The 16,674-nt window shown below is 33.7% G+C and overlaps 1 protein-coding gene across 5 annotated transcripts; it reads left to right on the top strand.

Annotated features, from left to right (window-relative positions):
• The first annotated feature begins 3,421 nt into the window (after nucleotides 1–3,421).
• On the top strand, nucleotides 3,422–10,599 carry LOC107945094 (protein ALTERED PHOSPHATE STARVATION RESPONSE 1). 5 transcript variants are annotated; one of them, XR_005922265.1, is made up of 7 exons: nucleotides 3,449–5,131; nucleotides 5,330–5,541; nucleotides 6,016–6,239; nucleotides 7,253–7,937; nucleotides 8,204–8,966; nucleotides 9,110–9,329; nucleotides 10,106–10,599. XR_005922265.1 is itself a non-coding variant. In XM_041108298.1 (5 exons), exons 1-5 carry the CDS (start codon nucleotides 3,862–3,864, stop codon nucleotides 8,258–8,260), a joined length of 2,448 nt encoding a protein of 815 aa, XP_040964232.1. In that variant the 5' UTR covers nucleotides 3,449–3,861; the 3' UTR covers nucleotides 8,261–9,096. The 5 variants fall into 5 exon arrangements, 2 of the variants coding, with proteins under 2 accessions (XP_016734431.2, XP_040964232.1); XR_005922264.1 differs by having other exon boundaries at nucleotides 7,253–8,966; XR_005922263.1 differs by having other exon boundaries at nucleotides 7,253–8,966; nucleotides 9,110–10,599.
• Nucleotides 10,600–16,674: the final 6,075 nt, after the last annotated feature.

The following is a 16,674-nucleotide window of genomic DNA, read 5'->3' as shown; positions in this document are numbered from 1 at the left end:
TTAAAATTCAGCTATAAACACTCTTAAAACAACCAAAACGCAGGCCTAAGTTAGTTCCTTTTGGAACCGAAATCTTCGACATAACAAACTTATCCTCTTTGTCTAAAACTAATTCCATTCACCTAATTATTCGTCTATGACTGATTCTTAACCTTCAAACTACATAAAATTACCCAAATTCATGGTTCTGAAATTTTGACGTAAAATAGACATTTTTCATGAAAACTCAATCAAACCTTAAAATCTCTTAACGAAAGTTCAGGGAAAGTTTAGAAACCTTCTAATCATGCCAACATAAGTTGAAAATTTGTTTTTATGCACAATCCTGAATTTCACCATTAACGACCCAATTTTTTATTTTTATTCAAATATTTCGATTCAATGAATAAAAACTCAATTTAAAAGGCTAGATATCATTAAAAACCAATAGGAAAACGAAATATTGCCTTAGTTGAAGAAGAATTGAGTGTTTGATCAGAAATCCAAAAACCCAAAAGTTAAGAAATAGGGACATCTATGGTGTTTTTGATGGGTTTTATGGAATTCTAAAGAGGTTTAATGTTATGAGGATGAAAGAAATCAAAGGGATGAAGGTTAGGAATCAAAATTGAAAAAATGGGGTTTGGCAAGACAATGGATGGCAAAACAAAAAGAATAGGAAGAACTAACATGGGTTTTGTGAAGGTAAAGGAAAAATAGGGTATTTTTTTAAAACTTTGGTAAAATTCCTTTAAAACTACTCCTAAATTGAACCCTTTTACAAAACAGTCCTTATTTTACAATTGAAGGTCTTTTCAGCATTATTTTCAAAAATTAATTTAATTTTTCAAAAGCTATGATCGAAAATAATTTTGAGTTACCACAATTCAGAATTTTCTAAACCTACTCCTAGCCAAAATTTTCAATTTACCCTCAAAACTTCTAGGCCTAATTTTGGGATGTGACATCAAATCTCACTAATTTTCTCACCTAAGAATTTAGCCACTGTACTATTTTCATTAGTTATTAAAAAATAATTTAATAATTCTTATTTGCTAATGTCATGGTCAATTCATAAATTTCTCGATGTTATCCTCGGACTATCACGATTTAAAGAAATTCGATCTTAAAATCGAAATTTTTTTTAACATTGACGAATATTAAGTCTTTACATGATTTAAGGGCATCGAATCAAGTTAAATGGTTAAAGACCTATTTCGAGCGTCTTCTATAAAATCCAACACTAGAAGATTTTTTTTGGTGAATTAGAAGAAGAGGGAAAAGTCGTAATAGCAACACGACTATCACGACTTGAACTTAGGCCATACATTGAGTGATGAATACCCTAACCATCAGGCCAACACACGAGGTTCAACACCAGAAGATATTGAACATCATACTAGAGCCTTTTTTGTCAGTTGATTAGAGGTGTGTTGATGCTAGAAAATTTTGGCAACTTAGTTCATACCATATATCTCTCATTATTATCTAATTTTGAAATGGTTGATAGATAGAAGTGGGGGTTTGCCATTTTGGTCTACCTATACACGGTGCTATTTAAGGTGTGCTGAATGAGGAATGAATTAGTAAATGGCTACCTTGTGATTTTATAATTGTAGGGGTGATGTCGACTTTCATGGATTGTGCTTAACCCCTTTGAGAATCTAAGTTTCCATCTTGCTACAAAGTAAAATTAGAAGCATATTATAAAGTCTGTTAAGTTCTAAATGTCTTATATCTGTATTGACATTTTGTATTTTAATAGGTGGTTCGAGCATCGTGCCATACAACATACTGGAAGGATGAAATCTTAGTGATATGAGCATCTATTTGATGATAAATCAAATGATTCGATAATTTTGTATTTTATATTGTTAAGTTTATTTACTATAATTAATATCACCTCGTAATGAAATTTAAAGATAACATCTTTACTATTTTTGCAATTTGTTTGTATGACGTATTAAGTGGAAGAGATTACAACCATACTATCGCCAAAGGCACATGTGCACATTCATGTTTTTATTGTGTGCACGTTGCTTATGTGCTTTTCTTGCATCAAATGGCATTGGTCTAATCAGGTATTACATATTTAGAAAAATATAAGAAATTTCGCCAAATTCAAATAACATGAATGACTATCACCCCATAAATTTGCTTTCAGGGTTGGAGCATAGTTGGGCCATTAGATTTTTCAAGTACATTGCACATTAGGCCATTAAAATATGGATGACTATTAGCCTTTAGATTTGCGTTTGAGATCAGAGCATAACTAGATCACTATATATGGATGACTATCGTCTAGAATATCTTGCACGGACCCAAATTGTCATTTCAACCTGTCAGGGTGCTATTACTCCAATGTAGACACAAATGATAGGCATCCATGTCTTGAAGAATGCATATTGCTTGAAAGTTGTCCTGGGTATAATCACAAACACCGCGTTGTCTAGGTATGGCATCCATATAACACATCAAAGATATACAAATACTAGTACATTCCTTAACAAGAATAATGAATTACATTATTTAACAAGAATAATGGATTATATTGAATGTAAATACATCATCAACACAACTTTTCACTGACTCGTTGATTGATTTCTTGTCTATATAATATGTATGATCCAAGTGACCCTAAATTTATTAAAAGGTTCAATGAAATATAGAATTATAAATATAGATAATTGAATACATTTTAAGATATTATATACTATTATATTTTTACCTTCTATTAGGAGGGAACTCTTACGATTGAGAATGGATGGATGTTAACCACGACACCCGTAACCATGCTAATGTTTGTGGAAGCAGACAACAATTATTTATTTTGTTAATCGATTCTCAAGTTGCCCTACATAGCGCCTTATATAGATATGCTAGAGTCGCCAAATCCTATGTTTTTTATTATTATCTAGCTACCGTTTTAACCAAATGTTGATCACATTTTCTGAAGACAAAATCAAGATAGAATATGGATTTTTCTCAAATATTAACCATCTATTGTCAATTCTTAGTTTAAAAAAAATTTGTCAATTCTTTGAATGTCTGTTTTCTTAAAGCAAAATCAATTCTTTGAATGTGTTTTTAAAAGAAAATCAAATTGTTTAGTACGTTTTCTTGACTATATTGGATATATATAATATTATCTAAGATCATGAAAAATAAGAAACATTTTTAGGTGGAGGAGTTCATGAAGGGATGAGCGGCGAACCTCATTAATCGACCCATTAACATTTTATATTTTAAGTATACTATAATATAAATTTAAATTAAAAAATTAAAAAATTAAAAAATAAACTAATTAAATTCTTAAAAATAAAAATAATTCTAAAATTTTAAAGAACGAGGGATTTTAACCTATTAAATAATGATGGTTGTACATTTATTATTTTTAAAAAATAAAAAGGGTATTTATGGAAGAGTAAAGGTGTTAAAAGGAATAACGTCATGATTTCAAAGCGATAGGAGGCGTCAAAGTTTCTGTCAAACCAAACAACATTTCTCAGTTTTTCTTTCCCTTTCTCTCAGCTCTCAAAAATAGAAAACCCCCTTTTCTTTTTAGAACCAAATGAAATTTACTTACAGTGTTCTAAAAAGTTAAAATTTTTTTATTGAAATTTAATTTCTAATACTACCACCGAACGCACAAAGCAAAAGCACTGTTAGCGTTGGTGTTGGAGAAGAGTTGTTTCTCTCTCTTCTTTCTACTTTCTGCTACAACACGACGACACACTTCGTGCTGGCAAAGATTCCTTCATTCTCTTCCTTCCTTTCTCCTACCCTAAAATTTTCCCCACCAACATTCACTCTTAACATGTTTTCTGTTTTCTTCATCTAAAAACCACTTCCTTTTTTCTTCAATTATTAGGAGGGGTTATTATGGGATGTTCTAGTTCAAAGTTAGATGATCTTCCGGCAGTTGCTCTTTGCCGGGAAAGATGTGCCTTTTTAGACGAAGCGATTCGACAGCGTTTTGCTCTAGCCGAAGCTCATGTTGCTTACACTGCGTCTTTGAAGTCAATTGGTCAGTCTTTGAATAATTTCGTGGGGCATGATTTTGGAACTTCTTCAGGGGCGCTACCTCCTTCTCCTCCGTCGCCCAATAAACTTAAAAGCAAAGCCGTTGATCCAATTGCCGTTGGCCCAAGTTCTCCCAAGAAGGGTCATCACCATTCCCATTCCAATTCTGGTTCTCATCTTCACTTCCATTCCGATTCGGATGAAGATGACTCCGGCGGCTCTTTGCACCATTCAGACCATTCTTCGCCTTTGCACGACGATGGTGGGGGTCATATAGAGTATATGCACCCAAACTATCCTAATTATGGACCTCTTGAATCTGGGTCTTTTCCCGGCGGCTTTATGCATATGAATTTTATGAGGAAGCAACCAACACCGTCGATTGTTTATGAACAAAGGCCTATGAATCCGGAGACTGTTTATATGGGTGAATCTTCATCTTCTTCTTATTATCCTCACTCTTATATGAGTAACAATAATCCTAGTTCTAGTTCATACCCTTATCAAGGTTACCCCAATTACGGTGGTTTTAGTAATTATTCTTCTTATTCGGCGCCTGGTTATGAGTCTTCACTGCAACCGGCGGCGGGGTCATCCTCGAAACCACCACCGCCTCCACCTTCGCCTCCGAGAGCTTCAGCTTGGGATTTCTTGAACCCTTTCGAGAGCTATGAAAGCTATTATCCTCCGTTTACACCGGCTAGGAATTCAAGAGAAGTTAGAGAAGAGGAAGGGATCCCTGAGTTGGAAGATGAGGATTATCAACATGAAGTAGTTAAAGAAGTGCATGGAGACCAGAAATTTGTTGATATCGGTGGTTATTCCAAGCCCCCAGTTAAAGATGAGGATGGGAAAGTTGCTGCTAGTGAGGCAGAGGCTTCGCTTTATCAGACACGGCCGAGTGTTGGGGTTGAAAATGATAGGGTGGAATATGAGGTTCATGTGGTGGATAAGAAAGTGGTGGATGATGAGAGGGCTGAGGAGCGTGGTACCGGGTCAAGGGGCGCTCCAAAGGATGTTTTTGAGGTGATTAGAGAGATACAGGTTCAGTTTGTGAGAGCTGCCGAGTCAGGGACTGAAATTGCCAAGCTGCTTGAGGTTGGAACACTTCCTCATCACCGCAAACATGGTATGGATTTTCATTCTTTTCATGGGGTTATTGTGTTATTCATTTGTCCTTTCACTTGGCGAGTAAGAATTTTGTGGATATTCAATATCTGTGATTTCACAACTACTGATACTTCATTAGATTGGACCTTTTTTTTTTCAACTGTTCGGTTTTCTGCGAGTCATACTAACTGTGGGATTTGGTATGTTTGTGGAACAGTTTCCAAGATTTTGCATGTAGTTACTCCTTCGTTATCTGTAGTACCATCTCATCCATCTACTTCTCAGACTGGCGAGTCTTCTTCGTCTGCTGACAACACTGATCCAGCTTTTCTAGACATCAATGAGGAAATGGCCAGGAAAACGAAAAACCTTTCCGCTACTTTGCAGAAGTTGCATCTTTGGGAAAAGAAGCTGTACAATGAAGTAAAGGTATATTGTGCTTCTGTCCAAGCCTTCTCTTTATAGTTTTAGATTCATGATTATCTCGAGTTGCTGTATGGTCTAATTGATTCATGACTATAAGTAGTGGTTTCACATTTGGTTCGTTTTCAATTTAGTGTATTATGTTAGAATATGTTTCATTATCTATTATGTTTTACACTAATTTTATTTATATCTCATTTAAGGAATTGTTTCTCTGAAAGTTGCTGCTCTGAGATATTTACCTTTAAAGGACTTGATGTTGTTGATTTTATGCTTTTTCATGGATAGCAAAATAGTGGCTTTTATTCAATTTATGTTGTTTCTGTACCATTTTAGAAATACCTTGTCATCATCATAACTTGGTTTCTACTGGAACTACAATGTTTTAGTTATACTCTGGAATGAGGAGATGTTGGGCATTTCTTTTAGTGGTTCGGTAACCATTCTGATCATTCTAACTAGAAGTTTCTGATGCTTCAGGCTGAGGAGAAGATGCGGGTAGCTTACGACAGGAAATCTCAGAAGTTAAGGCAACTAGATCAAAGGGGTGCTGAAGCTAATAAAATTGAGTCAACCCGGAATACAATCAGGGGCCTGTCCACGAAGATAAGAATAGCAATTCAAGTTGTTGACAAGATATCTGTGACAATTAATAAGATCAGGGATGAGGAACTATGGCCACTGCTCAATGAACTGATTGAAGGGTCAGATTATTTCCATTTGAGTGTTCTTAGTATTTGATTTCTTTAATTAGCATCTTTGATGAGATTACTTAAAGCTGCCTTTATTGGTTGCATGATGACATTGCCTTAACAGTTTTACCAGTTTTATGGGTCTCTTGTTCTTGCTAGCAATAGAGGTGAATGTCAATGCTGCATGCTGGCATGAGAGGTCTTTAAAGGGTATGAGGGATCAAATAATGAAAAAGAAAGGTGTTAGCTAACCTGCCCCTGGTCAGAAGACTCTTCTACAGTTTTTGTTAAGATAGATGCTGTTAGATCATGCATTCTTTTCTTTCTCTTCGTGTGGATTCTTGAACCATTGGAATCAAATAGTTCCTGGGTTTGGCCTAAAATGTCTAGTTACTATGACTGGAAAATTATTTGAGTTTCAGGTTTAGTGCTTGAGATTCTATATCTATTGAAATCTTATTAGAAGTTGAGAAAAGCATGTGCTCTACGATGCTTTATTGAACCAAAGATGCAAAATAGATACCCTTTAAGTATACAGATTGCCTTTACTAATCGGGGCAGGGTTTACTGAAAGGATTTTCTCTTTCTTTTGGTACCTTTTTCTTCCTGTGCCTGAATTAGAAGATGCTACTAAATATTTGCATTTATTTAGTATACTGGAGTGTGATTTTGACAGCGACTTTTCATCTAAGTATTTCATATTTTCCTTCCAACAGTATATATCCACACAAATAGATTTTTGAGACTTTAGCTCACTGTATGTAACAAACCAAGCAAAGATAATTTTTATGAGATCATATTCACAAATGTAAAATCTGGGTGTCAAATTACTTTCCAGTTGGGGCTCTTGCATGTTTTTTTCTTTGCAGTGCTAACTCCATATCTTTTTCATGGTTTTCATATCCTTGATTGTATTGAATTAACAAACCTTTTCGCTCCAAACAAATATGGACTTATCATTTACATTTTTATTCTTTTTTTTCTTTCTGCGTAGTCTTATCTCATTTCCTTGGATTTTTTTCCAGGTTAGACAGAATGTGGAAATCAATGCTTGAATGTCATCGTAATCAGTGTCAGGTAGTTAGAGAAGCCAAAACTTTAGGTCTCATTGGATCTGGCAAAAAACTCAGTGATGATCATCTTAAGGCCACATTGCAGTTCGAGCATGAACTTATTAGTTGGACTATAAGATTCTCAAGTTGGATAGATGCCCAGAAGGGTTATGTAAGAGGTTTGAATAATTGGCTACTAAAATGTCTTTACTATGAACCCGAAGTAACTGATGATGGAGTAGCTCCCTTCTCACCTAGTAGAATAGGCGCACCACCCATATTTGTCATATGTAACCAGTGGTCACAAGCAATGGATAGGATATCAGAAAGGGAGGTGATCAACTCTATGCGGGTTTTAGTGACTGGTGTGCTCCAGCTTTGGGAACAAGATAAGTCAGAAATGCATCGGAGGATGATGGCCAATAAGGATTTAGAGAGGAAGGCTAGGAATTTGGATAGAGAGGATCAGAAGTTGCAGAAAGATATCCAAGCATTAGATAAGAAAATTGTTTTGGTCTCTGGAGATGGTAGCAGTCTCTCGGTAGCTGGAAATGCTGTGTATCAGAGTGAGACTAGCAACAGTAGTTTGCAGGGGGGCTTGCAACGCATATTTGAGGCAATGGAAAACTTCAGTTCCGAGTCCTCCAAAGTCTATGAGGAACTTTTGCAGCGTGTTAAAGAAAGGATTGCTGAAGAGCATGAGACAGTATCATAGGACCCACTAAAACAAAATGACTATGGCATCCCTTGGAACTGATGATCAGTTTAGGCAGTCTATTGTCCTCTCAGAAATGGAGCTCAGTGTTGGGTTGGACGGGTCCTGCAAACATACAACTTGGCTGGTTGCTCTACTGTCAGGGGGGCTTGCAACGCATATTTGAGGCAATGGAAAACTTCAGTTCCGAGTCCTCCAAAGTCTATGAGGAACTTTTGCAGCGTGTTAAAGAAAGGATTGCTGAAGAGCATGAGACAGTATCATAGGACCCACTAAAACAAAATGACTATGGCATCCCTTGGAACTGATGATCAGTTTAGGCAGTCTATTGTCCTCTCAGAAATGGAGCTCAGTGTTGGGTTGGACGGGTCCTGCAAACATACAACTTGGCTGGTTGCTCTACTGTCAGGGGGGCTTGCAACGCATATTTGAGGCAATGGAAAACTTCAGTTCCGAGTCCTCCAAAGTCTATGAGGAACTTTTGCAGCGTGTTAAAGAAAGGATTGCTGAAGAGCATGAGACAGTATCATAGGACCCACTAAAACAAAATGATTATGGCATCCCTTGGAACTGATGATCAGTTTAGGCAGTCTATTGTCCTCTCAGAAATGGAGCTCAGTGTTGGGTTGGACGGGTCCTGCAAACAACAACTTGGCTGGTTGCTCTACTGTCAGGGAAGACTTGATTGTGAATGAGTTGGAAGAGACATAAGATGGGAGCCAACCTTGGCATTGTTAGATGATTCATCATCTGCCTTACAGGAGTAGGTTTTGGATGGGCTGATGGCATGGACTGTCAAGCTTGTCAAGAGCCGAAGACAGATATTGCATTTCCAAAATCTCAGTCAAGGTGCAACTCTATATATCCTGTCCAGTCGGCATGAAGCAACACTCGTATCATTGAAGAATATCAGGCAAAGAAAAGCAGCTGGTGTGCCAAACCATTGGAGTTAGCAGATTCTCCATCAGTTTTGTAAGATGAAGAGTTTTAAAAATGTAGTTTTTATGAACATTTGCAAGTCACAGGAATACCCAGAATCAAATGCTGTAGTATAATGCACTTTGCTTTTCCATTTTTGAATCAAACTACATCAGTTTTTTTTTTTTTGTGTATAGGAAACCAGTTGACACCCTGCAAATTGAAAGCAATGTGAATAAAAAGATGGTGTTAAGAGGAAACCAAAATGAAATTGTTGAAAGGCAGTTGGGAATGAAAAGGTGAATAATGCAGTAGAAAGATCCGAGGAATAATAAACATTGTCAGGTTGATGTGATGCTACACTTGTGGTGCAATGTTTTTCAAAATAATTGTACCAAAACAAGTACAGTTTCAATGGTAAGAATTTTGACAGCTGACGAAACTGTGACTGCCATGATTATTGCACAAAATAAAATCCAACAAGATTTTGCTTAACCTGAAAAAGAAAATAGAGGATATATTTATTTTTATTTGTATAGTTAAAATTAATAAAACAAAGTACGTTTAATTAATTTATAAAAGGGAGGTAAATGATTTATTTTAAATTTTATTTTTATCAACATATAATTAAATTAAAAATTATAAAACTCAATATTCTACATAAAATTATAATGCGTAAAGAATTTTGTATTTAATACAGGTGTAAATCTTTTTTATTTGATTATGAGGATTTTTTCAGTGTAGATATAATAAATAAAAGTAAAGATTGGAATTTCTTTGGCACTTTTTTCTTTAAATTTCTACTGAATAATACATTAAATCTCACTACGATTTTTTTGTTTTGTTTTGGTTTGAGTTGTGTTTTTTTAGTATTTTAATTTTACTATCAAAATTAGATTTAATTTTCTAGTAAGATTATAAATTTTAAAAATAAAAAGTTAAAAATAAAATATTTGAAAGGTAAAATTAATAATGCTTGCTTCCCTCTCACCTTCACAAATTAGGTATTAGAGAAAAAAAAAGAAAGAAAGGGAAATCCCAGAATTCTTGGACTCCCTATACTTTTCCTTGCCAAATAAAAAATAAAAATATGTTGTCTAAATAGTCATTCCCTTATATTTGTCTCCTTATTAACCAATTCAAACATGCTAGATTTTATGGGGTGTGTCTCGTATTTATCGGACATATTGCAGGTATTTTAGACTAGAATCGACGAGCAAAAGAAGGGCCAAAACAAATCCGACGTCAGGATGAGGAGCGTCGGGACAACGCGATAGACGATGTTGTGTCGAGATGAGTGGGACGTTGCGACGTCACGAGTGTTCTCCTATTTAGCACCCACATTTTAAACTTTAAGCATGACTTATTCTCCCAATTAGATTCTGATTATTTCAGGGATATTCTAGTATGATTTGACCTCTAGTTTTAGCCTATTTAAGGGGGTCTTGGTGTCCATGTTTATATATGTCAATCAGTAAGAGTTTTTTTTCTTGAGGGCGACAAGATGTAGTCGCATTTGAGTTTTGGTGAGAGTTTTGTGGTAATTATGGAGAGTATTTTATATACTTTTTGTGAGTGCCCTATGAGATTTAGAGCTTTGTTTACCGATTTGCTTTTTGGGATTTTGAGCTTTGTATTCGGGGTTTTGGGTATTGTACGTTTAGTACTTTTAGATTTATTTTCTTCATATTATACTCTCATTTGTTTACTCATTTAGTGAAAAGCCGAAGCCTATTTTACCCGTGGTTTTTCCCTCTTTGAGGGTTTTCAACATAAAATATTTGTATTCATTTCTCTTCACTTCTACTAACTCGTTCTTTATACGAGTCGATCCCCAACAAATACCAAATCTAGAAAGGAAATGCAATGTTTTAAGAATTGATTTGGTTACAACATTGGTTTTTAGTTCAAACCTATTCCATTGTCAATTTAATTATTACAAAATAATTTTTTTAATTCTTTCGAATAATTCATATATTTTTTAAAATAAGCATAAATAAATAATAATGTAAATATAATCATTCATTTTATAAATTATAACAACAAAATTAAATAATTAAAGTAGCAGGCAACTTTTTTTATTGATTTTTGCTTAGTTAAACTAATTTTTCATTGGTTGATTCGGTTTTGCATCGGTTTATTCCTCTAATTTTATAATACCAGTTGAATTTGGTATTTTGATTTCTAACGTTTCAGTTAGTAATTTTCACTTGAAAGATAAGTGTATAGTTTATGCAATTGTCATAATACATACACACACTTCTAATTATTTTATTTTCATTATCTATATCTATACTATTATTTAAATCTATGTATGACATCAACTCGATTGGAAAAATATTAAATTATCTTTATATATTTGAAATAAATGCATAGATTTGACCCCATTCTACTAGTATTTATTAATTTTTTTTTCTTTACCACTTCAACCAAAACTTTATTTTGATATTTTTATACATGTCAAAGTTATTACACAAATTGTTTCACTCATATTGTTTGTATATCTATGCTATTATTTAAATGTGTGACTTAGTTGGTGTCACGAGTCAACTCAACACCAACTCAGTCAAGGAAATTACTAGAATAAAATTACATATTTTAAATAAGTTATGTTGCTAGAAATGCAATTTTATCTTTTTCTTATTTTAAAAAACTGATAAAAAAGTCGCAAATATTAAAATTTGAACCCCTACCTCCATGATATATAAAACCTTTCTTTAACACTTTAACCAAATCTTTATTTATTTATTTTTATACATTTCAATGTTATTACACAAAAGATAATTGACTTTCACTCAAAAGACCCAAAGAATGTTTTGGATTATTTTATTTTTCTTTAGGATGGGATCATGAAAACCTTTGGTTGGTCATAGTCAATTTAATTTTTACAAATTTAAAACATGCTTTATGAATATGATGATATTAAGTTGACAAGTATGTTCATGCATATATAATATAAGCATGCCATATAGTTTAGGAAAGAATACCACTTGTACTTGTCATTGCATCATTAATCATTCATGATTGAAATCGGAATATAAAAATCTTGCATGTTTTTAAAATATTGAGTGGGAGAAGGTCTCTAAAGAAGACATATGACCTCCATCAATGGCCTCTATGTGATGACATGATAATACTTCGAGCCAGTTATACCTTGGTTGCACCCCACAGTAAGTATTATCATGTAGGACTTCGAGCCACACAACGACTTATATGTAGTACATATTTATGACGAGTGTTGAGTTGATGGTTATACATTCAATATTATTTAAATAACTTCCTATGAAGCTCTACTTAAAGTTAGAATAATGACCAAAATGTGAAATGATTATTAATATGTGTGAATGTCTAAGGAATCAAGTTCACATATTAATTGGATGAAAATCTATATTCTTACTAGTTGGTTAAGATTTCCCCATGACAACTTAATTGAATGGGTGTAGGAATTATCATTGCAATGATTTACAAATTTTTGTAAGGCTTAATGTAAGACGCTTGTATAATTTAAATGCATATGTATGTAGCAAAAATTTTGGAATATTTGCTTAAATACAAGATAATTAGTGGATGGACGCTATATTTTTCAATTCGAAAATAACACAAACTCCCTTAATTAATATCCTAACTGAGAACAAAATGAATGGAAAAAACTATAAGGACTGGAAAAGGAATCTCAACATTGTCCTAAGTTGTGAGAAATATAAGTTAGTCCTTCATAACTAATGCTCTTCACCTAACTAAGTTGAGGCAAGAAACGAATTGTATGTAGAGCCAATAATATGAACTGAACGAAAACAATGAAGTAAGAGAAAAAGATTCCTTGTATCATTATTCGAGGTGAGTATATTTTCTTACTAAGTGCAAAAAATAACTTAGGAATTAATTTAAGTTCTTAAAATTATTTTTTAATTAATTATAATTATATAATTAAAGGTCGAAGTGGGAATTAAATTAATTAGTCATCATGGATTTGTTGAATAAGACAATTAAATATATTTTCCTTATAGATTCTAATATGGTAAAATTTCTATGACTTTAACAGAATTAGAATTGGGTTGAAAAAATAATTTAATTGAAAAAATAATTTAGTTAATTAAACTAAATAAAATAATTGATTAAATAAATAATATTTTAGGAAATAGAAAATAAATATTGGTTGAATAAACTATAAGTGTTGGATAAAAGTCCAGATAACACATATAATTAGACCCAATATATGAAAGACTCATTAGGGCCATATTACATGTAAATGGCTGCAACCCTAGTATTTCCTTTATGTTCCTCCCCCTATACTTCTACTAAAAGTAGAATTTGTAATTTCTATTTAGATATTATTATTACACCTTACAGACTTTTGTATTGATTCTCTATAAATATGAACTATATGTTGAACTATTTATGCACATTATTCTACGTTGTTATTCTATTAGAAAATAGTGGTGATTAATTTCGTAGAATAAATTTTACTTTTTGGGGAAAACGCATAATTCCGATTATAAAGAGAATTAACTTTCCTAGTAAAAGTTAATAAAGTTTTTTATTCAGTGTGATTGGTTCGATATACTTTGAGCTCACACTTAAAGTAGTTCGTGGTTCGAGAATAGTGGAGAAGGTCGTTCAATAGAAAGCTGGGATCGACTTAATCGTCTTATACAAAGCACAAGTGCAATTTCGGTTAATGTTTATTGCTGTAAATATCACAACGACTCAGTTTCAAAGAAAAAAAATTTAAAACTTCCACTGTTCCTAAAAACACTATTTTCTAATTTGATTTTTCCAACAAGATGTTATGAAAAAGCTAGGAGAGCTATATACAAAATTGACCTCTTTATGCCACATGTCTTTCTTTGGTAGGCGAGATGTCGATGATTCCTTATTAGGTTGGCAATGCAATCTGATGTGATTGGGTTGTAGGGAATATGTATGATAAGTGACAATCATCTTGTCGATAATGAAACAACCCAAAATTTTTTACTTTCCATACGACACCCATCTGAGAATTCTTTCTATATCTTAATATAAAAATTTTGATTCCTTTGAATTTATTTGAATAGGGACTTTAGAAGTGTCACAAGTTAGCATTATGACATTCTCAATGTTTTGGACATAATCGGTAAAAAAATAAGATGAATGACAAAATAATAATTGCCCATCGAGGGCATTTTTATTATTTGACACCTATGGGTGTTAAAATATTAGTATTTATTAGAGTATGTGGCAACAAGATGATATTTGAGTCACTAGATCTTATTTTTATATTAAAATCAATTATGGCCACAAATTTGGGATTGTTGACTTTTTTTTACCATATTTTTTGTATTTTAAATTGTTTAAGATTATGGAAAAAAGGGAAAGTATTGTTTCTCCAACCAGCCCACCATGGTTAGGAACAAGAGACAAACTGTAACACTCTTTACCCGTTTTGGCATATGGTATGAATGAGAAATGTTACCAAAACATACATAACAAAAATCTTAGAGTTATTTTAAATTTCAAACATTAAAAAAATTAGTAAAATCATATAATCAAGTCGAAAACAATTTGGAGGCTTTAGAATTATTTTAAATAATTAAAAAAAGGTTTGAAGGTGTCCGAGACCCAAAATAAGCTCCCAAAAGCCAAAATGGGGCAAAATAGTGCATTAGGCCAAATCTAGCCTAGATGTGTAGGTGCATCTCCCTATACATCTGCTCAGGAATGCCTTTATTTTCTCCTTGACTTAGTTGTTCCAAAACAACTAAGCCAACTACCTATACATTGGACTCTAAGAACAAAAAATCAATGAAAAAGCACTTCAAGTCATCTACAAACATCAAGTAATAATAACATTAACTTCTAATTCATTTTAAAGTCTTATCAACACAAATTTAAGCATAATAAATCTTAGAAGCATGATCAAATCAATTCAACACCAAGAAGACTTGACTTATGAGTGTTAGAAACATCTCAATTCCATGAAAACATCTTAAACTTACAAGTGCAATTTCAAATTTAAGTACTAATGTACATGCCAAGATTTAAACAAAAATTACATATAAAACAAAAGAAATACAAATTCAACCTTGAATGGTGATGCGGTGCTCCCAAGCTGGAATCATAAGCTCCTTGAATAAGTTCTTGACTTACAAGTTTAAACAACTAACGTGTGAGGTCGGTGAGCTTAGTAAGTTCGCAAGGATAATCAAACTTATCATTTTCCTTATTAGTGTTGAGCTCCTTTGTAACCTCCCCAACCCGGCCTGTAACACCCCATACCCGACCCAGATGTTAAAACCAAGTCTGGAGGCTACATCAAAATATTTACGAAAAACCAACCTTTAAGCGTTTTGAAATTCATCATATAGAAAACCATTAACCAATTAAACCATTATGGAAATTCGAGTTTACAAACCATAGTCTGAAACAAAACATACAATAGTTTGAAATTAAACAAACAATAAGATATCTATAAAAGAGAGACGACCGAGCTCCTGACACGCCAAGCCTCCTAAGTCTGTGGAATACCTACAATTCAGTCAACAAATAGAATGGATTTATAACTCAACGTGTGTGTAACCAAAATATAGTCAAGATAGCAATATAGATATGACAATAATTTCCCAAATTCTGATACATAATCAGAAACAAATGATACACAGTATTATCATAACAGTTCAGGTAGGATGCAATACAAATTAGATACAAATACAGAACAAATCAGAATCAGATGAAGTTTTCTACCTCCATCCGCTACACACCAACTCTGACCATCCCAATACACCACATAGGGTATCAAGTATCCATCACACACTACACACTAATTAGTGTCGGTATGACACATTTTAGAGTGATTACAGACTAGTTGTTAGATCAGTATGCGATAAATCACCAGAATCAGATACAGAATTGTGGCTTAGCCACTCACTTTGGCAGATCATTAAACTATCAACACTTTCTTCTTTATACCATTCCCACCCAATGCAGATGCAGCTTACAGATATCAAGGATGTACATACAAATATCTAAATACAATTCATAATCAAATAATACAGATCATTATCATTTAACAATTATCGCTTCAATTATACATACATATAATCAAATATTCAACCTTAAAATATCAGATATCAAGTTATACAATCTAATTCAAATTTTACGGACCCTATGGAAGGCCTACGTTCGATTCGAACGGCGCTTAAGGCCCTAAGGAAAATTTTAGCATTTTGGCCCACACGCCTATGTGGATTCACATGGCTTGAGTATCTGGCCCATGTGGCTTAAAATAGTGAGTTACACGACCTGGACACATGTCCATGTCCCTAGCCCGTGTGACTCTAAATCTAAAACAGTGAGTTACACAGCTTAGACACATGCCCATGCCCCTAGCTCGTGTGCCTCCAATTCAAAAACAGTGAGTTACATGGATTACCACACGGCTTGACAGATGACCGTGTGAGTCACACGGCCTACCACACGGCTTGGTACACATCCGTGTGGCATCGAGAACCATGTTTTTTGACATTTGAAACTTACAGAATCTCGGGTTTTCGTTACACACCTGATACGATTTTGGCGTAGAAGCAGTAGAGATGACCCCAAAACCTAAAAGCAACCATAAATTGTCCAATTACATGATTTAATCGAACTTACAAGGCTAATTAAACAATCAACTGAAACATGTTGAAAAATTCGACACAAACCCAACTAAAAAACTATCCACTCACCCTCATATGAACAACAATTTGTGAATTTAACTCGATGGAGGAATGATGCCATCACAATT

Source organism: Gossypium hirsutum, chromosome D12 (assembly GCF_007990345.1).
Source record: "Gossypium hirsutum isolate 1008001.06 chromosome D12, Gossypium_hirsutum_v2.1, whole genome shotgun sequence".
NCBI classification, from domain to species: domain Eukaryota; kingdom Viridiplantae; phylum Streptophyta; class Magnoliopsida; order Malvales; family Malvaceae; genus Gossypium; species Gossypium hirsutum.
Note: the sequence above shows the minus strand (reverse complement) of the source record. Positions and strands in the feature narration are given on the sequence as shown.